General features: G+C 35.3%; 1 protein-coding gene across 1 annotated transcript; it reads right to left on the reverse strand.

The window, feature by feature from the left end:
• Positions 1-930: 930 nt before the first annotated feature.
• alphaCOP (coatomer subunit alpha) lies at positions 931-26158 on the reverse strand. Its single transcript, XM_090115623.1, has 21 exons — positions 25806-26158; positions 24312-24428; positions 20986-21222; positions 20355-20492; positions 19304-19467; positions 18805-18942; positions 18496-18579; positions 17700-17886; positions 16739-16891; positions 15519-15739; positions 15049-15186; positions 14432-14535; positions 13936-14102; positions 13217-13414; positions 12532-12713; positions 11243-11366; positions 10815-10923; positions 3641-3773; positions 2585-2760; positions 1987-2202; positions 931-1467 (listed from the first exon to the last, which is right to left on the reverse strand). The coding sequence occupies exons 1-21, from the start codon at positions 26031-26033 to the stop codon at positions 1004-1006; spliced, it is 3678 nt and encodes a 1225-aa protein (XP_089971749.1). The 5' UTR covers positions 26034-26158; the 3' UTR covers positions 931-1003.
• Between the last annotated feature and the right edge of the window lie 275 nt (positions 26159-26433).

Raw genomic sequence — 26433 nt, forward strand, 5'->3', positions numbered from 1 at the left:
TTGCGGACGCGTGGCAGATGCGCAACGTTTACGTCGCAGTCATGTACACTCATTAACAAAATGGAATCCGTGCTGGTTGTTACTTATAACTTGTGATAGTATAATAATTATGAGATCATTATTTTTTACGAGTTTCATAACATGTTAATGTTTAGGGTATTGTTTTATCTATTAAATCTTGGTCGAAATGCAATCAGATAACTTAATTGCTCATTAAGAAAGTTCATTAGTGAAATAAATGTTAAAGCTCCTTAACTAAAACAGGGCTATCTTATTATTAGATAAATAGCAGTGAATAGAAAATTTTATCAAGCAACCAGCAACTCACTATCACTTTGCTCATAATTAGGTTCACAAAATCTCTTTATAACATACGTTGCTATGGGAGAGATTATACTGGTCAGTCGTTACATACTTTTGGAATGTATGGTACATTCTAAAAGTCCTAGTAATTCAATTTTATAGCACCTTTTTTTAACAACTCCAGTTGTTATTACATCTTTAGTTAACTGTTAAGTAAGTGCATTTCCACAGTACGGTTAAAAAATTGAGTGCTACAGAAACGATGGAAATATTGAATGGAAGTTAGGCAAGGCGGAAGGGCTGGCTTTTGTGCGAGAGTATACAAAATGACGCGTCCGCAACGAATTCGCTGCGCAACCGCGGCGTGTTCGTTGCGCGCCCGCAACGTATTCGTTGCGCACCCGCTCCGCTTTGAAACCGCTCGCAATCCGCTAGTGTGATATGGCATACTAGCCAGGTACTTTATGTATTTTAAAAGTATCAAATTTTTATGAGAGTTATCCAAGAGGAAACAAATCAATAATAATTAAAAATCGGTTCAACTGTTCTCGAGTTCTAAGTGGTGAAAGTAACACCACTTTTTCTCATATATTATGTATAAGGAATGGTTACAATAAAACACAGATAAAAATTATAATATAATATATTTAACATAAATCTTACAAATAATATATCATTCATATTCAATACAATTCATTTCCTATCTCTGAAACTGTAGCGCACAAATCCTAAGTCCAAGCGCATCTTTCCCAATTTCCGCGACACCACAAACTTGGCACAACTTGCCTTTATGTTCTGGCAAGAAACTCGCCCCACAGAGCGGACATTTTTCTTCAGGCTTTCCTCTATATATTGGTTTATAACTTATTCCGCAAATATTAAACGGGTTATGTTCATCGTAAAGCAGTTGATGTTCGTCTGTGGGCGTTTTTTCGCAGGCTTGCAGGATTTTTCTGGCTTGTTGGGCCACTTCTGGTCTCGGTCCTAATTCTAGCAATCTTCTCGCGAATGATGCAGCCGTTCTGAAGTTTTTCAACTTGAAGAACATGTTTAGAGCGGTACGTAGGGTTAGTATTTGGTGCACGGGCTGCAGCTTGCAGTGAGTGAAGTAGGCCGCCATTTCGCACGTGCGTTTTTGTTCTTCTAACGTGTTTTTGGGCATTCCTGGAAGTGAAATAGATGTTAGCATTTAGGATAATATTGTGTGAAGGAGGGGATACACTGTTTGTTTCAACTTTTTTTTTAATAACTGTTTGATCTTGACCTGTTATCTGATAACTTAATCCTTGAACAAAATTTTTGTTGACCTTTATCTTAAGTTTTATTATCCGACCCAATAATAACTGGGTCGGATAATGAGACTCAAATACTCGAGTCTTTTTCTTGCAGCCTTTAATTTTGTTTAGTTTTGTTTTTAGTTTAGTAAAAAGTAGTTTACTATTTTTTAGTAGCAGTGACCACAAAGGGAAAAAGTAACTACCTCAAAAAAGTACATATAGACTTGGGTCTATAGGAAGGTTGGTGCTCACATTTGGATGTGATATACTACTTCCCTATAGCCAGAAGATGTTGCCATATACTTTGCATTTTACTCCTACTTTGAATCCACCAGCAAGTGATTTATTCCTTGAACTTGCCACCTATAATAAGTCTAAAAACCTTCCAAAACAATGAATTTATTACCTTTCCTAGCAGTCTCCATTTGCAATCCCAGCAGATACTCCCTACAAATAGCCAGTAATTGCTGCGCTTCGGCCAACTCCTGCTTAGAGTCGACAATAAGTAGTGGAACTAGTAACACCACGCGTTGAAGCCGCTCTATCGCTTCTGTGAACTTGCCGCCCGTTGTTAACTGGTAACACTGCTGCAGTTGTGCTACAAGGTCGTTTAGTTTTGCCGCTGGAATAAAAAATGGGGTTAATTTACATATGAAGTCAATATAAAAAATTACATTAAAAAAGTTAAGTTTTATTTGTGTTTTTGTAAAAGAGCTAGATTGACAGTACTTTCTACTGGGCATTAAAAATTTCGTGTAGAAAAAAAAATTAATTAATAAATTATTATTTAAAATAATTAAATTATTAATTAATTATTTTTTTATACACGAAATTTTACCTTCCTTCTAGTTCCTATTAAGTGTTTATTGTATGTGTATTAAGTTATTAATATTCCTATCGATTAAGTGTTTAAGAACTACTACGTTCTTAATTCTTATTATGGTAATGACGTCAATGACGATGAACATTATAATTTTATAATAATGAAAATTCTAAAAACTCACTAATAACAGGCAACAGATCCTTCCCGCTAGCCTCCTTCCAGTTCCTATGTAAGTGCGCCACTAAAGGCGGCAGTGTTGCCAACGCACCGAACTGCATTCGCGCGTGTGAGAACATTTGCAACATTGTTTCTGTGTACGGCTCGAAGTTTACTATACCCACTTGTTCGTTTAGCAACCTACGAGGGAAAAATTATAAGCAAATTATTTGTCAATCAAGGCTATAACTGTATTTTAGATTTTGTGAATAAGAGAAAACATAGATAAATAACAAAAAGGGCAATGTGCAATAACAAAAACCTACTAAATGATGCCACAAACACATAAGGTAATGGATAGCAATTTTTACAATGATACTTCAATTAATGATGATGATACCATGAACCATAAATGTAGAGATTGTCTAATCTAAAAATGAACGCCCCTCCACTAAACTTAATTGTTTCAATGTGTGAGGACAAATAATTATTGAACCACTTTATATGTGTGCGCGCGTCGATTCTACTGCAAACTTTGACACTCGCGCACTGATTTGTCAACTAATCGGGCGATCAGTTCAGGTGCCTAGCATTGTATGGCGGGGAGAGCGCGCTATGTACGGAATGACACGTCCGTTCTGTCGTGCATCGCGTCATTTATGCACTAGTTGGCCAACTGGTCCTGTCGTTCGGGCATGGACGGGACTGGAGGACTGAACGACCAATGAGGCAGACCAATTTGTGTGTATTGCGTCTATACACGTACTTTGAATGTGAGCGTAAACACAGTGGAGGGGCGTTCATTTTTAGATTAGACAATCTCTACGTACCTATGTAATCATAGACTGAGGATCATCTAATTAAAATATATAAGTAAGAACAAACAGTTCCTTATGATTAGGACTGTTTAAAAATAGGTAATTCAGGATTTATTTTTTGTAAAGCTACATGAAAAATGCTTACAAAAATTTGTAACACATCCGAAACACAGTTTGTAAACTACACGAACGCTCCTATAATACCAGTAACAATACCCAAGCAATTGCTATTAAAAAATTACAATATATAAATAAATAAATACCTGAAAGCGATCTCAAATTGTCCAGTAGTAACATAATCGTGCGCAGTCTTGTATTTCCCGCCAAGAGCTGCGCTTACACCTCGTGTTGGCGCCACAAAGTATTGCGAATTGTCTTCACCGCCGTCTATATCAGCTGAAAATAAGAATTTATTATTAATTTACGATAACTTACGTTTAATCATCTGAATACTATTATAAGCTAAGATTTTATAGTTTGTATTAATTTGGGGTACATATTTGCACATTGTTCATTGTTATAAATAATAAATAGAAGCGGACCTAAAATCAACCTAGTGGAACGCCAAATGATCAAAGGCTGTTTTCTCACGCTTTATTTCTATAATTTAATATTGTTTAGTTGAATTACATAAATAATGAAGAGAGACGAACTATTTTCTACCCAATTACAGACTAAAACACCAATATTCTTACAAATAATTAATAGCAACTGTATCAAACGCCATCATAAAATCTAAGAACACAATGTTATAAAACTTACCGATAGATATGTTGACCCACCGTATTAATCCGTGTTGTATAAATGTAAATATTTTACTTGGTGTGGTATTTTAAATTGATAAATCTATACTAATATTATAAAGCTGAAGAGTTTATTTGTTTTAACGCGCTAATCTCAGGAACAACTGGTCCGATTTGAAAAATTCTTTCGGTGTTAGATAGCCCATTTATCGAGGAAGGTATAGGCTATTGAGATGTACCTAGTGCTTAAATTTAGATATAAGTACTAACTATAATAATATTAACTATATACCTAACACGTGTAACCTAGTTTTGTATCTATTTAATAAGGCATCTTTTATATCAAATATACAGTATTCATTTGGCAGTCCTAGTGTTTCAATCCTCTCCCGAGGCACCACCTTACATGGCGACCCTGCCTAAAGTTGGTGCACGCGCGCGTGTATTTTGACACCGGCCGCCGCGTCGCCGATTTACATATATGGTACTGTGTGTTCTCGGCCCGAGCAAATTAAAGTATTAAAAATGAGTATATTAAAATCTGTTGGAGGCAACGCAAGTGTGAGCTTCAAAAAATGGGGAAGCAGCAGTCCAAGGAAGACTACATAGTTATAGCGCAAAATTCGGCAGGGGGCACGAATAGTGCGCCAGTTGACCATTTTGAAAACTATTTGAAGACATCAAATATATTGCTATATATAATAGTAATCTGCTTGACTTTGGGTATTATTTATGGAGTATTCAAAATATACAGAAAATGCCACTTAAGGTGGATACGACAGGAGGTTGCGAATAGCAGCAGGGAGCGTCGTTTTTCGTTTCGACGGCGCCAGGCGTACCCCGACTTGAAAATCGGCGAGAACGAGAACGAAGTGTAGTGATGTAAAAGTGAAAAAAAAAAAGCAAACAAATATTTAATAATAAGTGTAATGTGAGCGTGTAAGTGTTTTCGTGAAAATTCGGCAAAGTTGATAAACATTATATTTAGTGGACTCTAAGCGTATAGTGTTATTTACTATATAAAAAAAAAATGTGTATGTTATCGAATAGATAGGTATTAAAAGTCATGTATGTCATGTAACCTAAATATAAAAGATGACAAAAATTATAATCAAATGTAGTTAAAAATATTATTCTAACATAGTGTAATGTGTATACTTACTTGTATTTTATAATAAATTTTACAGTTATTGTTAAAATATGCTGAGAAACGAGGTCTTCAATTCTATTCAGGTATGTTAATATATTTTTATTATCATTAATTATATTATGTACTGTTAAACTCTATGGCAATATTTTTAAAGAAATTATGTGATGATTTGCTAGCTATTAGAACATATTTAATTAAAATAGGACCTTCTAGACGACAGGGTAAAATATTACAAACAAAACTAGGCGAAGCTAAATGTGTCATTACAAAATATAACAACTACATAGGTAGTTTGGATAAGCAAAGCTTAGGAGAGGATGAGCTTATTGTTTTTAAAAAATATTGTGAGGATTTGAAGAAATTATTTGCGGAAATTACTGAATTGTGTCAAATTTCAGAGAATTTAAGAGTTTTTCAACAATGGATAAATTTGACCTAAAAGTAGCTTTGAGCTTATTGCCAGTAATGAATGATGAATTGTCTAATTTACGACAACTTATCGATGGAATTGAATACTATAGTTCGGTTCTAAATGATGAGTCACAGTCGCATTTGATATCTTTTGTTTTGAAAAGCCGTTTGTCGCAATCTGCTAGGCTAAAATTACAAACAAAGTACGATACTGTTCAAAATCTTTTAAATGATATGAAAATGCTTCTTTTACCTAAAAAGTCTACGAGTGCTTTGCAAAAACAATTTTTAAATTGTAAGCAAAATGACGCGTCTATTGATGCGTTCGGAAAAACTTTATCCGAATTATTCGTTGAACTTACAATTTCTCAATCCGAAGGCAATGAGGAAAAGTTTAATATTTTAAAATCAATAAATGAAAAACAGGCAATTCGGCAATTTAGTGACGGATTGAGAAACCGTAGGATTGGCACCATTATTACGGCGCAGAGATTTGAATATTTGGAAGATGCGATTCAAGCCGCAATCGACGAGGACGTTTCAGGCTCAAGTTCAACCGCTGAAGTGTTAACACTAAGACATAATAATAATCGTTTCTTTAAAAACACTTCCAGGCCGCCTTCTCATCAGAACACTCCAAGAGGTGCGTACAACAATAATAATCGTTGGCAAGGCAACAACTGGCGACAGCCGCCTACCAGCACCAGACAATGGTTCCAGCAGCCTCAATCGCAGCCACGGGGAGCGCCCCGGGGCAGAGCGTCATATCGAGGTAGAACTTTTAATAATAATTATTTTAGGGGTCGTAGACCATTCAGAGGACAGATTCGTACAGCAGTGACTGACGAGTCACAGCCTCAATCGAGTTCATCCACTCAGAATTTAGAAACTGAAAATGAGTTTTTTCGTGCCTATAACATATAGTATTTTAGCTAGCGATAGTAGTTATTACATAGAGTTATTTTATAAAAACAGTCACGTATTTAATTGGCTTATAGATACGGGAGCCTCAATTTCGGCTATTAAATATAAACATGTTTTAGATTTTGACATCCCAATTAACAAAGAAAATATTACAATAAATGGGATAGGTGGAAAGGTACAGGCTATCGGATATGTATGTTTACAGTTGACGATACACGGGCAGTGTATTAGTCATAAGTTTTATGTATTTGACACCTTGCCTTGTAAGTCGCACGGTATTCTAGGGCAGGACTTTTTAGGAAAGTATGGAGCGGTCATTGATATGAAACATAATAATCTGTCACTATGGATTAGTGAATCTAAACAAATATCTTTGCAATTATTAGACTCGTGTAGTAATTTATTATCGTTACCTGCTAGGTCAGAGTCGATTCATTTTATTAATACTAGTTTAACAGAGGAATGTTTGGTATGTACGAAAGAGTTGTGTGAGGGCGTATTTATTGCGAGTATGATAGTACATCCAATTGATGGTAAAATACCAGTCCGAATTTTGAATTCGACCTCGAAAGATATAACTTTGTCTGAAATTAAACTTGATATACAAAATTTGAAGGAATATAATATTTGTAGCTTTGATAAAATTGAGAAAAATGCATCGCGAGTTAAAACATTATTTTCAAAGTTGAATTTAAGTAACTTAAATAAAGAAGAAAAAATTAATATAGAAAGTTTATGTGCTAAGTATCCCGATATATTTTATTTGGAAGGAGACAAATTATCAACCACTGATATTTATCAACACTCAATTAAAGTAAAACCAGATATTCAGCCAATTTTTTCAAAGCCTTATCGGTTGCCTCATGCATTGAAAAATGAAATTAATAACCAAATTGATCAAATGTTAAAAGAAAATATTATTGAACCATGTCAAAGTGAATGGTCCAGTCCAATTTTGTTAGTGCCAAAGAAATGTGACCAAAGTGGAAACAAAAAGTGGCGTTTGGTTATAGATTACAGAAAACTAAATAACAGTATACATGATGATAAATTTCCTCTTCCAAATATAACGGAAATTTTAGATTCTTTATCCGGTTGCATGTATTTTTCTCATTTAGATTTACATCAAGGCTATTATAATGTGAGCTTGGACCCAGACAGTCGCAAGTATACTGCTTTTTGTTCGGGACAGTTTCAGATGACTAGAATGCCTATGGGCTTAAAGACCAGCCCTAGTTCATTTTCGCGCATGATGACTATGGCGATGACAGGGTTAACATATGAAAAATGCTTAGTGTACCAGGACGATCTAGTCTGTTTTAGTAGGGACTTATCTAGTCATATCAAAAATTTACAGTCTATTTTTGAAAGATTACGAAAAGTCAATCTAAAGTTAAATCCGCAAAAGTGTATTTTCTTACAGAAGGAACTGCTTTACTTGGGTCATATTGTATCAGCAGAGGGTGTTATACCAGATTCGGATAAAATAGAGATTGTTAAAAACTACCCGGTTCCTACTAAAATCGATGAAGTCAAAAGATTCGTTGCCTTTGTGAACTATTACAGGAAATTTATTCCTAATTTTGCAACAAAAGCGTATGCGTTAAATAGTTTGTGTCGGAAAAATGTAACTTTCAAATGGGATAAAGAATGCCAAAAATCATTTGAATTATTGAAACAAAATTTAATATCCCATCCTGTATTACAATATCCTGATTTTTCAGAGTCTAATCAATTTATTCTACAAACAGATGCATCAGGATACGGCGTAGGTGCAGTTTTGTGTAATAGTGACGGTAGGCCTGTAGCGTATGCTAGTCGTAGTCTAAATAAAGCAGAAAAAAGGTATCCGACTATTGAAAAGGAATTGCTTGCGATTGTATGGGCTGTAAAGCATTTTCGTCCATATTTGTATGGAAGGACATTCAAAATTCAGACTGACCATAAGCCACTTATGTATTTGTTTGGAATGCGAGATCCATCTAGTCGTTTAATTAAATTTAGATTAACGTTAGAGGAGTACGACTTTGTAATTGAATATTTGAAAGGGAAGAATAATTCGGCCGCGGATGCACTTTCACGTTTGCATTTAACTTCCGAGGAATTGAAAGAGATGAATGAAACGGTGATGAATGTAATGACGCGTGGTCAGTTGGCTAGACAACAACGGGATGCTATTATTTCTAAGAACGATTGGCCTGATCAACCAAAAGTTGTAGAAATACATAGTAAACCGAAATATTTCACGGAGTTACGTTTCATAAGCGCTTATGAATTAAATCGATATCGTAAAATGAAAGAGATAACGTATGAGAAGGGATGTTTGAGTTATGTACCCTCAATGAATACTATTTTTATTAATTTAGCTTCTCGATCGCAATTATCGCCAGGCGAATTTGTGAGAGAGCTAGATATATTTTGTAGGAAAATAAATATTAAAGAAGTATACTTCATCAAATCGGAGAAAAATAATATATTTGTGGAAAAGTTAATAAATGAGATAGATAACATAAGTAATTGGTCCGGACCACGTATATGTATTTTAAGGGGAACAAAGAGAATAAGTAATAAAGACGATCAGCGTGTAATTTTAAATGATTTTCACATATTACCTACAAGTGGACATGCTGGCATAAGACGAATGGTAAATAACATAAAGAAATATTATTTTTGGCCAAGATTAGAAGCTGATGTTGTAGAATTTATAAAAAGGTGTGATAAATGTCAAAAACAAAAACATTCCTCACACTATACTAAGGAGCCTATGACGATAAGCTCAACGGCAAGTTCGGCGTTGGAGAAAATATATTTAGATATTGTAGGACCGTTAGATAGAGATTACGATAATTACGTATACATTTTAACTATACAATGTGAGTTGAGTAAGTACATCGAGGCTTATCCATTAACGTCAAAAAGGTCGAGTGAAGTAGCTAGGAACTTTGTTAACAATTGGATTCTCAGGTATGGTATCCCGAAGGAAATTGCTACTGACAGAGGTACGGAGTTTTTATCGGACACAATGAAAGAGGTTTGTAAACTTTTGCATATTAACAAGCTGCAGTCAACCGCATATCACCATCAAAGTATCGGTGCCTTGGAGAATTCGCACAAACAATTGGGTAACTACTTGCGAATACAGACAGGAAATCACCCAGAAGCTTGGAGCACGTGGCTTCCATTTTGGTGTTTTTCCTATAACACTGCGGTACACACAGAGACCAAGTTTACTCCCTATGAGTTGGTGTTCGGTAAGAAATGTAATTTACCATCAAATTTGCAATCTGCACAAGTTGAGCCTTTGTACAATTTTGATAATTATCCTTTAGAACTCAAATTTAGAATACAGACCTCACAAAAAGAGGCGAGAGAAAATCTTATATCTAGTAAATTGAAAAGAAAAGAAAAGTATGATCGTAATATTAATCCGGTTACTTATAAACCGAATGATTTAATTTTAATAAAAAATGAAACAGGCAATAAGTTTCAAAACATATATTTAGGTCCATATAAAGTAGTAAGGGAATGTTCACCCAATGTAGAAATACTTAAAGATAATAAAAACTATGTTATTCATAAAAACAGAACCAAAATGTATTTTGAACCGATTACCTAATAATTTTGTTAAAAGTTACGGTTTTAAAAATGTATTTTGAACCGATTACCTAATAATTTTGTCAAGACGTTTATAATATTATGTACTATTTAGTTTGTAATGGAAATAATTATGATAATAGGACATTGTACTGTATGAACATAAGTAAGCTAAAATAAAATAAATTGTTAGTGTTTATTTTATTTTTTTTATTGCGGTGGAGATGAGATGTACCTAGTGCTTAAATTTAGATATAAGTACTAACTATAATAATATTAACTATATACCTAACACGTGTAACCTAGTTTTGTATCTATTTAATAAGGCATCTTTTATATCAAATATACAGTATTCATTTGGCAGTCCTAGTGTTTCAATCCTCTCCCGAGGCACCACCTTACACTATGCATCATCACCCTAAGGGCCGATTTTTCAATGGTTGGATAAAACTTATTCGTCGAATAATGTATAAAACTACCATTTTAAAAACGTATTCTAATTGCCCGTATTTGACAGTTTACGTGACATTTTAATATTATCGTGTAATACTTTATTGGACGGATAAGTTTTATCTAAGCATTGAAAAATCGGCCCTAAGACCAATAAATAATTACCAGGTATTGGAGCCAGTTCTTCAGGCAAGTCAAGGTCTTCATCACCGACGTCCCAGCCGCCGTCATCACACGCATCTTCCACTTCACCTGGCTCTCCTTCTATCTCTTCCTGTATAAATAGAAGAGATAGATTTTAGTAAAATCTATATATATACATATAAAACTCAAAGGTGAAGGCTGATCAGGTGATCAGCCTTAACAAGTAGGTACTTGTCCCTAAAGAAAATCGATCAGTGAAACAGATGTATAATGCATCTGCCCCTTACCCCACTAGGGGACACGGGACTTCACTATATGTCAGTATTAGCGTACGTGTGCATGTGTAACTTTTGCGTCTGTGTGTGTATGTGTATGAATGTGAATGTGAATGATATACACATCCACATCCTATCAATATGCATGTGTGTGTACAAATATGTATATATCACCTTATCCAGTACATCATCATCTCCCCAAGCGCCGGCTGCTTCAAGCGGTTCCTCTGCAGCATCAGCTGCAGCCACACTTGCTGCAGCACCAGCTCTTGCCGTACTTGCCACTTCAAAGAAACTCCTGGTAACGAGTTTTGAGGATAAAATAAAATATCACAAACATTTAAAAGAACCAAATACACCGGAAGATACAAGAATAGAATAAATTCGATTGCTCTGGCGGGTCACGAGTGGCTGAATTGGTCAGGCATCCGCCCGGAATGGCGCGAAAGGATGCGGGTTCGAGTCCCGCCTCGTGATCGAATTTTTTCTATTCTTTATAAATTTATAAATACACCGGAAACATAAAACATAATTTTTGCAATATTAAAAAGTGATCAAGGCTATAATCTTATATATAAAAATGAATCGCAAAATGTGTTGGTAAGCGCATAACTCGAGAACGGCTGAACCGATTTCGATGATTCTTTTTTTATTATATTCCTTTAAATAAATAAATAAATAAATCTTTATTTGCTCAAATGTGGTTCACAAGTTATTATTTATGGAAAAGTACAGCACATTCGCCAGTTATACTGGCATGCAAACATAATTTCACAGCTCCGCATAATCAGAAAAAAAAATTATTACATAAACATTACATACTTATTATAATTAAGTTCAAAATATACTTATTTATTACACACAAACGAACGATTACACACACGAACAACAAAGAATAACATACATGTCAATATTTATGTTTAAGTACGAGGATGGTTCTTATGTAGAGAAAACGTAAACATGTACCACGGGCGAAGCCGGGGCGGACCGCTAGTACTACATAACTTCGTATTTCTTTTATGTATGGCAAAAATAACTGAATGTAGAAGAGACGACAACAATGGTGTACAATTAAAAACTAAACACAATCACACTAAAAATTGTCCAAAACAAAAACTCTGCCTACACGCGTAGGCAGAGTTCTTTGAATAGCTTTATATTGAATGCGGAATACCCGCATGAGCACTTTGAACGAACCAAACTAACCAGCAATCTCAACTTCCATAAACTTAAAATAAAAAATGTGCGCGTGTACTAGTGTACACACGTAAGTGAAACTTTTTTATAACCTTATTTTTTTTTTAAATAATTTACTATATGCAACTTTACAGAAATAATCACGCGTGGTAGGGATAAGAAAAAGATGGCGCGTAACGGAAAAATGTTACACTAAATTTTTTTCCAACCCCGATAAAGAAGTTTCACTTCAAAAATATTATCATTACAACCTATTTTTAACTCACTTAGAAACAGCTAATAACGGCCAATTGCTCTGCGCCCGTTGCACCGGTAGTGGGGGTCTGAGAAACACCGCGTTCGGGTTCGATTCCGGGATGGGCAAACCGGCTGCTTCAAGCGCTGCTTTTAATTGTTCCGCTTCTTCAAGCTGCTTGTGGTTTATCGCTGTTAAATAGGCTAGCGAGAGCTAGAAATAAATTGTTGAATGTTAAACGTTGTGTAACTGATCTTTTGATTTTAGTACCTATGTGTTGTTTCTCGACTTTAATATTGTCTTTATGAGAACAGAAATACTTGAAAAACAGATATTTCTTAAAACTATAAGAATACAAAGTAAAATACCCAACAATAACCTAATTATTTAATTACAACAGATTTTTAGCTAAGCCTATTATAAAAGACGATAAACAACCCTACTCACGTGTCATTCTTATTCACAACTAGCTTTCCGCCCGCGGCTTTGCCCACTTTTGTGTTGTTTCTTGTCTAAAACCTAATAAATTATATACTAAAACCTTCCTCTTGAATCACTCTATCTATTAAAAAAACCTCGCGGTCGCGGCTTCAAGCCGTCGGTCTCAACTGCTTGAAGCAGTCCGTATACAGCCACCGTAAAGCTAAAAATCCTACTACTACTATTTCTGCTAGAACTAAAAAATCCGACCCACCAATTGATTTGATTTGATTTACCTGTCCAGAATTCTTCAACAGCCGTATCCTCTCAGTAACATCACCCAAGAGCAAAGCCCCTTGGAACTGCGCCGACACATCCTTGCGTATTTCCGCTATTTTCATCATTTTGCGCAATTTCTCCAAATTACCCGTTATTAGGTACAGGAAGGATAGTTTGTCAAAGTTCTTTGTACGTTGGTAGCACATTTCTACTATCTGTGGAAGAAATATATAGTAAATATACTATTGTTATACGACCGCCTCCTTGGTACAGTGGTTGACGCGTGAGCGTAGAACTGAGGGGTCCTGATTTCGATTCCCGGTGGAGACGAAGAAAAACAAAATGTTTCGGTCTGGCAGGATGAGGTGATCAGCCTTTTGTGTCCCTTAAAAAAACGATCAGTGAAACAGATGTATCTGTTCTGATTCATCTGCCCCTTACCCCACTAGGGGGCATGGGACTTCACTACTATTGTTATACATGTTATACAAATTACAAACATTGGTAGGAGATTACTATAGGATGATATTGTAACTTAAAATATATTTTAATATATTTGAAAAATAAGAAAGAGTATTAGAGTAGAGAGATAGAGTTAGAAACCAATTCTTAAAATGCAAAAGTTTAGTATTTACATTTCTAGCCTATCATTTAATCAAGCCTTACTCGATAAAAACGCATTAAAAAACTTAAAATATGTATAGAAAAATCTACAAATTCCGTTTTTTACACATACCTGATGGTTACCAGTGGCCAAAGCAGCTTGGGCCAATTTATCCCAACTATCTGGCTCGTCGATACTCTTAGCCGCTTCTAATGCCACTTCAATATTACCGCATTGTAAAGCTAGGGAGAGACGAGTACGGGCATCTTTGACGAAATGGAGCGCTACTTCTGGATAACCTGCGGAAATTAATATGAAATAATAAGTTTTTTTTAATTTAACTTAACTGTACTATTCTATCCTAGTACTATAATTATTGTAAAATTTTGTTATAGATTTCGAAAAGTGCTCACGCAAAACAGCTAACTAAATTAGCTCGATTACATTATGAACTGAAATAATTTATAGTATATTAGCTTGGTTGGAGCTAGAAAAAGTAATCGAAAAAATTCTATGATTTGTTACATATTGATAACTAATTCGAATTTTCTTCTTACGATTTGATATTCTATTTTTATAAATTATACTAATAATAATTTTACTTTTCTTATAAATAATGTTAACGTACCTTTCTCTTGCAAATACGCAATAATGCTCTGTCCCACGAGTTTGGCCGTGCGCACCATGTGCAACACTTGATCGTATTGACGCGTCACCAACGCTAATTTAAACCTGGAATTATATCATTAATATTGAAAATAACTGAAAATAAATATTTTTTTAGTGATAAGAAAAATATAACAAAGCAAATACGAAATACATTTCTTGAAACTTGTATAAACAAGAGTATCTTGTAAAAAGAAATTGACTGGAAGTTGCAACACAAGTGGGAGGGGACTAAAGCATAAACTGGAATGAACAACATAATTGGGTGAAAAGAATAACATTTGTATAATATGCGGCACGGTTACTGTCGCATTAGTAGTTCAATATTATTACTCATCTACCTTATTTTTTAATTCTACGCAGGTTCGGGCGAGTGATTAAGAAATTTGTCGCTTATTACAAAATTGAGATGAAACTGTAGGGGGAAGACTGTTCATTGTATACATTTGTTTAGCAACAAAGTGGCTCAATAAAATTGATATTTTTACAAACTCGCCTGTGAAAGGAGCAACACAAACAGGGGAAGGGGGTATTACACAGTTTGTAGAGGAACCATTACATTATGGGGACCAAACTCGCCTGTACTCCGTAGGGTCGATAGTTAACACTTTGGGCCTCGCCTCTCGGTCGAGACACACGGCTTTCGCTGATCCCTCTCCCGCTAACACTCGCACTACGTATACTGGAACGTCTAGTGTGCGGATTATACCGTAATCGCTGTAAAACAAGACAATGATAATTAAATTTTATGTTGTTAAAAGTATTGGCCGATCATCTTGTTACACTCATCTGCAAATAAATCGTCTAAATATTATAAATGTAATATGAACAGAATGTTGATTTTTTATTTTTTTACACGATTTGTAATCACAACATGAGAAATTCACAACTTGGCAAACATTCATATTAGTAGAACGAACAACTTCTATATCAAAATTTAAAGTACAATCCGTAGTATAAGGTCCGAAATATCTCTTGAAAATAGACACATCGAATGCAATTCAACAAAATCTATAAAACAACAAAAAAATATATCACTACGAACTTACCCATCCTTACAACAATATTTGATATGATTAGCCGTAGTATAAATAAACACGGGTTGCGGTGTAGAATCATCAAAGGCCCCCGATTTTACCCTCGCACCTTCTGTTATAGAACATAATTGTTCCAATTTCTTCGTACAAATGGTTACTGTATGCTTTCCTAGAAGAGCCACTAGAGACATATCTGCGTTCCATATTGCGTATCGGCATTTTGGTACTTTCACCTGAAAGACATAGTTATAGTTATAGCGACCGGCTGGCTTGATAGGTAGTGACCCTGCCTTCCAAGCCTAAGGTCGTGGGTTCGATTCCCACCCGGGGCAAATATTTGTATGATGAACATAGATGTTTGCTCTGTGTTTGGGTGTTATCTATATAAGTATTTATTTAAAATTATATATCTATGTTTTCAGCCCAGATGGCTGATAAACATAGATATATAATTTTAAAGCATTCCATAACACAAGCGAAAGCTTAGTATGGGATCAGATCGTGCCGTGTGTGAAAATTGTTCCGATATATTTATTTATTTGAAAATCGGCTTTATACTTATGTATATACAGGGTGTCCCACTGTTGGTATACTAAGCTCAAAGGAGGTTATAGTTTTGCATACGCTGAGTACGTAAAAAATGATTAAAAAATTCCAGACGCATTTTTTTTTCAAATAGATGAATTCTTAAAACTCTATGTGTACACCCATAACAAGCGAGCCGCCCAACTTTGCCACCAGCACGTGAGCTATCGTTTAAGATTATGTTTTCATAGATAAAATGCTCATATTAGAGAAGCGGTATATGCCGGCTGCGCGAAGCTAGAGAAGAAAACATGGATTTTCAGGAAAAATTTAGCAAAAAATTTTGGACGTAATTTTTTTTTAAAGTATTTTTTACGTGATCAGTGTATGCAAAACTACAAGTTCCTTCGCGCTTAGTATACCAAGAGCGGGACACCCTGTATATTATAGAGTTCAAAATTAAACTCGATATAGTATGTCTGTGTGCACTGACTGTAAATAAATTCTGTTCCGAATTGAGAACCCATTTATTTTTGAAGTCAGTTAAAAAAAATTTCAGTATATTTTTAAGTGTCAAACTTAAATCAATGTGTAAAAATGTATTATGTGAAGTGTCCATGAATAACGATGAGGATGATGATGATGATGATAATGGTGGTGGTGGTGATGATGATGATGATGAAATATTTGTATGTTTGTCTACTCACGCTAGCGATGGTCCGTTTCTGTTGAACATCGAGCAGTTGCACGCAGTCCGGCTCACGTAAGAGCAACATGCCCGTACCGGCGTACATTATTTCGTCGCAATTTGGTGTTGCTATCTTCTTGGATACCTCGTTCTTTAGGTTCTTTATTACTAGCTGCGAACAATATGTGAGAATGTTATATATTTTAGGCTAAGAAAATGCATAGTTGGAAAATACCTTGGAAAGTACCTTGAAGGGGTACGGTTTTTATGATATTTTAACATCAATATTGTATTCAATGTTTATATATATTATACGTCACCATAAAATTGTAATCAGACGACTTAGCTCCGAGATTGTTTTAAAAAATGGACAAAGGTATCCACACAATCACTTGGATTATTGGTGGCAGCGCTCGAGATGAGACGGGAGATCGGTCCGTCTCTCTTTCGTTATACCTGCGATCGCGCTCGTGAGGTTTTGGTGTGACACAAGTTTCTGAACATGTCACCCGACTAAAACGATTTTAAAAACGTTATCACGTCAAGCCAGAAGGGCTTCTACATGTTAACGCGGACGCGGGGGTGAACTGAAGGTTCACGGTGGTAGCGACATGCACAAGGGCGTCCCCCCGCTACGGGGATCTCGAACCTCGGCTTGAGCTATCGCTTGAGTGGAGGAGCCCAGAAGGCCCTAATCGGACGGGTGACCGAGTCGTGTGCGCGTGCTGCTTTTTATAGGTTCGCCATTGGTTATTTTTGAAGTGAAAACTTCTTTAGCGAAGTTGGGTATAAAATATTAAACTCGCGTCAGGACACGTGACCTGATCGAAAAAGCGTAAGACGGATGGATATCAAACATGCTCAACGTTAATAATCAAGTTTTCACTTCTGCCGGCACTCCCGGAGTGCAACCCGTCTTTTTTTTTAAACTTTGATGACGACGCCGTCATATGTAAAAATAAATAAAAAATAAATAATACCTGATTATTCCTATCCAACGCGGCGAATCGATTCCTCGCGACCCACACAGCAGCGGCGGCTTGTCCCCGGGCCGGCTCCCCGCCCCCCTCGCCCCCGTCCCGAGGGGCAGAATATAGCTCGTAAGTGCAATTGTCGCCGATACGCCAAGTGACTAGCACGCAGAACTCCGCGTGGTTTAGGGACATGCTGGAAATCGTTAAACAGTTAAAAAAAATTGGTTGTCTGTAAGTCAGTTTACTGACGATAGTTGAACGTGACAACGTCCGATTGTGCTTCTTTGTCGCTCGTTCCGCGCTCTCGCTTGCACTTCAAGCCTTACATGGAACGCCTCAGAGCGAGGTAACGCCGCATGAGTCATGTTTTTTCATGCGTGCAGCCGGCGCTATCGAATTATAAGACGTTGTCACGTCAAAAGATAAAAAAAATTATAAAATAATGTGTAATACTGATATGTTATGAAATCTATACTAATATTATAAAGCTAAAGAGTTTGTTTGAACGCGCTAATCTCAAGAACTACTGGTCCAATTTGAAAAATTCTCGGTGTTAGATTGCCCATTTATCGAAGAAGGTTATGGGCTATATATCATCACTCTAAGACCTACAGGAGCGCAGCAATGCGGGTGAAACCGCGGGGCACAGCTAGTATGTGATACGAGGATAAGTACATATAACACTTCCATAACAAATGTATAAAAAATAATTCTGGGTATTTTACAACTTCTATAGCTAAACTATACAAGCTTTTAAGTTTCCTTTTGAAATATTTTGGCAAAAAGCAAGTATAAAAATTACCTGTATGGTTGATGTCTGCCGCCTCCCTTAATTTGCATAACAGGCGCATCTTTGTTCGCTTGCATGTCCAGTTTACGTAATTGTCTGTAATCAAATATACAATTATATTTTACAAAAATTACATTAATATTTTATGAAAAACACTATTTTCATTATGTATCTTGTTATTTTATCTAAACAAGTTTTATCATTATATAAATTAATCATTATAAATAACGTCCTTTCGAAAAAAATAAATACCAACAACCAATCATTGAAAAAGAAAATACAGACAAATAAAATAATAAAATAACAATACTCGATCATTACCTATCTTTAATATAAAACAGCATGTTATTATGCACAGCATATGCGGGTCTTTCCCTTTGCAGTTTGAACAGAATCATGCCAGCGTCGTGGCCCGCAGCGAACAGATTTAGTGTGGGGTGAGATGATAGTACCCAGTAACTGTAAGACAAAATACAATAAAAATATGTGTGGATAATAGTAATTAATTTATAATGTTGAGTTCAAAACATATATGTAAAGACTAAATGAAACTTTAAAATATATATTTGTAAAGTTAAGAAGTTAATTACTACAATTTTTGTATTTTTTTTTTTTTGTAATTATTACCACTTAAAGTATGATTTCAGATTTATGTAATAAGCATTCTCAAGACGAAAACAACATAAAGAGACATAGTTAAATATTAACTTTTTTAATCAACACCATTTCTAAACTACAGAAAATAATTTCAAACGTCAGTTACATATTAACTTTTTTTTAAATCAAATCTATAAAAAATCACGTTAAACTAAGCACATACCGTTCATGTTCCCTCCTGAATGTATGCAAGCATGTCCGTTTGGTCATATCCCATACTCTGATGGACTTATCTTCACTGTTGGAAAGAATTAGTTCATGACGCGCATGGAATAATGCGCAAGACACGTTGTTGTAATGCCCGCGGCATGTGTCTACTTCCCATGCCTGAAAATAATCCATACTAATATTATAAATGCGAAAGTAACTCTGTCTGTCTGTCTGTTACTCAATCACGCCTTAACTACTGAACCAATTTGCATGAAATTTGGTATAGAGATATTTTGATACCCGAGAAAGGACATAGGATAGGTTTTATCCCGGAAATCCCACGGGAACGGGAACTATGCGGGTTTTTCTTTGACTGCGCGGGCGATGCCGCGGGTGGAAAGCTAGTAATTACATATTATAATAATTGATTATGAGTTAAAATTTTATGTAGTGTTAATGATGGGATCTAGACAATTTTATTTAAATAAATTAAAACAATTGTTAAGGCCTATAATTCTAATAATAAGCTGAACGCGCGCATTATTAGCACTAACTATCAATCAAAAACTGTTAGGTCGTCGAACGCATGAGGAGCGGCTGATGCGACGTTGCCGCTTCGCGCGCTTTTTACGCAGGCGTCTTACGTGGTAAATATAAAGAACAATGTATAATAAAGAACAATGTATAACAATATTAAGTAGGTAACGAATGATAAATATAAAGAATTTTTAATTTTCAGAATAAAATTACTTATTTTAAGAGATGATATTTTTTTTTTTTCGAAATTTAAATAGACATAACAGAATTGCATAAAACTTTTATAACAAAATTAATGACAGTCACATTACAAATAAAACAAAAAAAATATGTTATACTAAGGGCCGATTTTTCAATGCTTGGATAAAACTTATTCGTCGAATAATTTATAAAACTACCATTTTAAAAACGTATTCTAATTGCCCGTATTTGACAGTTTACGTGACATTTTAATATTATCGTGTAATACTTTATTGGACGGATACGTTTTATCCAAGCATTGAAAAATCGGCCCTTATATAAATTACCTTAGCATCATTCATCCTCCACAACTTGACTTGGCGATCATCAGCGGCCGACACAATTAATGGCAAAGTGGGATGGAAGGAAGCCCAGTTCACACCACGATCGTGACCTTCTAGTACATGCTTGACGACTGCATCAGCCTATGGATAATACCACATAAAAAATTCATTATATGTAAGGAAAAATCAAATTATAAAAAATATATTTTATGAATTTATACATATTTATTTTGAAAACTTTTAAGCAACAGAAATAACGACGTTCGCGTACGACACATACGCGTAGTCGTCTCGTAAGCGAATCGTATGAATATGTATACAAGAAACATCTAATATGATATTATGCTGACATAATAAGTGGTGTGCAGACTTTTTGGCAATATAATATTATGTGTTTGTATGGCTATTGAACTCCGCGCTTAGTACGAGACGTTTACGATAAGACTATACTCGTCGTGTGTGAGTTTCGAATTCGAATTAAATTAATTTATTGTTTAATATTTATGAATTGCATTTAAAATGCTATAAAATTTTATGAATACATAAAAAAATGTGCACTTTGGCTTGTTTTGCAATCAATCATATTAATCTTTAATGTATGTGAATAAAAAAAACGAAGAATTAAATAACTCACTTGTCCAAACAGATCCGTAGCCTGCGGATTCCTCAAATGCTCAGCGAGTCCACTTGGTCCAGGGGCTACACTCTTCTTCCTTAACCCAGAGAAGTCCCACACTCGCACGGATTGGTCGAGAGACGCGGAGACAAGCAAATCCTCAGTGGGATGGAACTGCGCACACATCACGTAGTGGTTGTGGCCTGTGAGCACGCTTATGCATTGGCGGGACTGCCAGTTCCAGATTCTTATTGTCTGAAATTAATTACAATATTTTTTATAAATTTACAAAGAATAGAAAAAATTCGATGACATGGCGGGATTCCATCCCGCGTATTTCACGCCAATCTAGGGCAAACGCTGGACCAATTCGGCCACTTGTGATCCAGCCAGATAAATTTATATTAATAAAGCATTTTAATACCATAAAACCAAAAATATCAAATTCAACAATTTTTTTTTATAAATAACACTTGCTCACTGATTTTTTTTTACATATGAAAAATTTTAAGTGTCAATCTATAACCCAAATAAATAAATAAATAAATAAATAATAAATAAATAAATATTATAGGACATTATTACACAAATCGACCTAGTCCCACAGTAAGCTCAATTAAGGCTTGTGTTGTGGGTACTAGGCGACGATAAATATAATATTTAATAAATACATATATAGATAATAACACCCAGACCCAAGAACAAATAATTGAGTTCATCACACAAATATTTGCCCTGACCGGGGATCGAACCCGGGACCGTCGGCTCAGTAGGCAGTTACATTACCACTGCGCCAACCGCGTCGTCAAATAATTTTTTTTTTTTTTTTTTTTTTTTTTTTTTTTTTTTTTTTTTTTCATCTGCAATCAGCGGTTTTCGCTATAAGCGGATGTGTTGTCAGGCAAAGTTTGGCATGTAGAGCGAGCCCTCCAGTGAGGACAACTGCTCTTCAAGAAAAAAAGCTAGATTACATCTTTTCTTTTAAGACGTTTGTGGTAGGACCTTTTTATCAGTTGGCTAGCTAGTTTGTTGGGATGTTTCTCCAGTCTAGCAACATAAGATTTTGTATGCGTGTTAATTTCGTCTTTTATGGAGCATATGTTAGTGTGGCTTTGAATTTCAGCATTAGTAGTAAACCAGGGGGCATTGCTGAGAGTTCGCAGTATAGTATTTTGCTGTCGTTGCAGTAGCGAGATCGATGAATTACTGGCACTACCCCATAGTTGAATGCCGTATGTCCATATAGGTTTAATTACACTTTTGTATATCAGTAGTTTGTTGTCCAGTGACAGGCGACTTTTCCGGCCCAGTATCCAGTACAAGCTGCGGTAGCGAATGTTTATTTCTTCTCTTTTTGCTTTGATGTGGTGGTTCCAGGTCAAACGTCGATCCAAGTGTAGCCCGAGGTAGCGGACTCTGTCAGTGTGTGGTAGTGTAGAATCTTTAAGCTTTACAGGCGGGCAATCTTCTTTTCGAAGCGTAAAGGTGACGTGTACCGATTTTGAGGAGCTCGCTTTAATTTTCCACCTCTCCATCCAGTCCGTGATCGCGTTGAGACCTTTTTGTAAATTTTTTGATGCAATTGCCGGATCCTTACTACTTGCTAGTATTGCTGTGTCATCAGCGAATGTTGCTGTAGTAACGTTTTCAGTAAGCGGTAAGTCAGCTGTAAAAAGTGTGTATAGTACTGGTCCAAGCACTGAACCTTGTGGCACACCTGCTCTGATGTTGTAGATGTTTGATGTCTTTCCACTTTCCAGAATTTGAAAGCGACGTTCACTAAAATAGGATTTTATAAGTGGATAAAAGCTGTGAGGTAGATTTTGCCTTAATTTGTATAGCAAACCTTCGTGCCACACTTTGTCAAAAGCTTGCTGGATATCCAAAAACACCGATGAACAGTATTCCTTTTCTTCTAGTGACTTCCGGACTCTTTCAACTACTCTATGAACCTGTTCAATAGTGGAATGTTCCTGTCTGAAGCCAAATTGATGATCTGGAATAGCATTGTTCACTGCGAGGCAGGTAAGCATTCTGGATAACAAAATCTTTTCGAATACTTTAGACAGTATCGGTAATAGGCTAATGGGTCTATATGATGATACCTCATTAGCCGGTTTGCCAGGCTTATGTATCATCTGAATGTTTGATAATTTCCAGAGATTAGGAAAATGTTGAACCCTTATAATTCCATTATAAAGGATGGTCAGGAATACTATAACCTTACGGGGCATCTGCTTTAAAATTTCCTTGGTTATAAGATCTATACCAGGCGCTTTTTTATCTTTAAGATCTTTTATCTTCCTCCATACTTCGGCGGTAGTTACTGGTTTTGGTGGGAGAGACATTTGCATATCCTCTTTAAGGGCATTAATGATTTCATCGTCGTGTCCAGTGGATGTCTCTTCGTTGGGACGGAAAACTTTTTCTAGATGTTCGGCAAAGCAGGTTGCTTTTTCCTCTGGTGTCCTCGCCCAGCCTTGCGTTCCTTTTATTGGTGGTTGTCGTCAAATAATGGAGATAAATCTAATAAACAAATAAAGGCTACTGCTTTTGTACAGCTTTTGTTTGTGCCATATAAGTGACATGTTATAAATGATAATTTTTGTGAGGCCAACAATTTTACTAACATAATTTGGGTTTGGTGACTTATATACAGGGTGTCCCACTATTGGTATACTAAGCGCGAAGGAACTTGTAGTTTTGCATAGACTGATCACGTAAAAATACTTTAAAAAAAAATTACGTCAAAAATTTTTTACTAAATTTTTCCTGAAAATCCATGTTTTCTTCTCTAGCTTCGCGCAGCCGGCATATACCGCTTCTCTAATATGAGCATTTTATCTATGAAAACATAATCTTAAACGATAGCTCACGTGCTGGTGGCAAAGTTGGGCGGCTCGCTTGTTATGGGTGTACACATAGAGTTTTAAGAATTCATCTATTTGAAAAAAAAATGCGTCTGGAATTTTTTAATTATTTTTTACGTACTCAGCGTATGCAAAACTATAACCTCCTTTGAGCTTAGTATACCAACAGTGGGACACCCTGTATATACATAGGAAAGAAACTGAGAATATAAAGCTATCAAGCTATGCCATATAGCTACAACCGTGCCACTTGGAAGTTTAATATCATTTAAAACTTATTTTATTTTTATTTATTTATTTTTTTTTTTTATAACGTTATTCAGTCTGTACATGTATTAACATAAACAAACATTTGTCTAGTTCATACTCCATAGCTTTACAATAATATGGGGAAAAATAATTTTGTGAGTATTTTAGACAATGCATAACAGATTATTTATTTAATAATTATCATTCACATCATTATGCAATTACCTGATCATCTGAAGCACTAAGGATCCAGGGATACTCATGGTGGAAGAAAGTTGTGCGAATATAATCCAAATGACCAAGAAGAGTGAAGAGGCACCTTCTTTGCTTGTAATTCCACACCTGAAATATAATAAAAAATAGTAGTCAAATATAAAGAAGTTTAAAATACAATTGATTGTATCTTTATTTTGTATATCATAACTCAGAAACTTATAATTAATAAGCATTTATTATATTAACAAAATAAAAATTAGTAACATGAAAGTTCCTGACAAATTCAAAATTTATTCCAAGCCTGAGTAATTTAGTTACTTAATAGTTGAAATGATGGTGTAGGATTTTTATGATAGGTGAAAGAAAAGTTCTAATTTCAAATTACAGTAGCACCTCGTTAAGTCGAACCTCGATAAGTCAAAAACCTCCAAATCTCGAAAAAATGTCTTGTTCCCTTCCCTTCAAACCCGAAAACCTCCGTAACTTGAAATCTCGGCCCTCTGTTAGTCGAAATAATCACCGAGTCCCTCCAAGCCATTTTGGTACATATTTTCACTCTATAACTCGAAAAATTTAATTTGACCTCTGTATCTCGAACATGGCAACATTTTATTTTACAATCTTTATAACTTGATCATTTGGACTCTAACAATTTGCCGACAGTGCAGTACACTATAATTGTTTCTTAGAAAACATTTTAGGAGTATACGATAATAAATTTATGACTCACGTAAACACGTGTTTGCATTAAGTAGGTATCTGATGACGAAATTATCGATTCAGTAGCTCAGAAAACCGATACTAATTAAGATGACATAGAAGACGTGAAGTACATGCGCTCCATGCGTTTCCATCAAAGAGGCAAGAACGCATTGAACGCGAAAGAGGCATTGAATACCTTACGAAATTTAATAGAGCAAACCAGTATCTCTGAAGAAGAAGAATTTTCTGTTCTTTATAGATTAGATAATGCTAGAGAACAACCAAATTATCTAAAGCAAAAAAATACTGACTTTTTTAATGCCATATTTTTTATTTTAAAATGATTTGACATAATGTTGATTTATAATAAATAAAAACATGTTTGTCGCCTCTGCAAGTTGAATTTTAATGTACTTTACCTCTCTAACTCAAAATTTATAAGAATAAACCTCAAACTCTTTATGTCGAATCAAAATCCGCCTAAGTCGAAATCCTCCATAAGTTGAAAACTCTATAACTCGAATTTTTTGGCGTCTCCCTTGATATTCGACTTATAGAGGTGCTACTGTATATGCAGAAATTAAAAGCAATTAGAAAGCTGATGAAATATAAAATGATATAGGTATACAACTACAATTAGTTACTTGAAGTCTATTTAAAATTTTAAATGCGCCGCTTAAAATTAAAAATGCCTCCATAAACTCTGATTATTTCTTACAATTAAGGACTTTTGCACCAAAAAGTAGGAAGAAAACACAAGAATATATTGGAACAGTAAGTATGTTTGATATTTCTAAATACCTTGATTTTATAGTCATCACCACCGGATACGAATAAAGGTTGTTGAATGTGGAAGCAGATACCACGAACAGGGCCATCGTGTTCATCAAACTTCTCCAATAATGTACACATACGATAATCCCAAAGTTGTATCACACCGTTGTGTAAACTGGCCAAAACCCATGGTCGTTTCGCGTGAAACGATATTCCTTTCACCCGCGCTGACTTCGTTTCGAATTTAGTTAACATTTTGGAAACGCTCTTCGTGTAATTCCAATTAAATAAGTATTAAACACAGCTGAAACAATTTAACAATACGCAGGCAGATTTCATGATACTTCTAACGTCAAACCGGCTGACGTGACACGTATATGTCGTAGTGATGTACCCATAAATTACAAAACCCAAAAAATTTTTGTAAATGTCAACAAAAAATGTAAGCATAGTACCTACTATATGTCTGACAAATATGCTGATGAAATTTCTATGCATCGCGAAATCTGTAATTATGGAAGTATTCATAATCATAATAGGGAATATGCATGATTTTTTTTATCCGATAGTTTACAACATTTTGTATAAGGAAGAAAAATTTTGCAGCCAAAAAGTAATTAGAAGTATCTTGTGAAGTATATAAAAAAAATGTTTC

This window comes from Colias eurytheme, chromosome 23 (genome assembly GCF_061535395.1).
Source record: "Colias eurytheme isolate Ceu_HAF_F1 chromosome 23, ilColEury1 Martin Lab GWU primary, whole genome shotgun sequence".
In the NCBI taxonomy this organism is placed as follows: domain Eukaryota; kingdom Metazoa; phylum Arthropoda; class Insecta; order Lepidoptera; family Pieridae; genus Colias; species Colias eurytheme.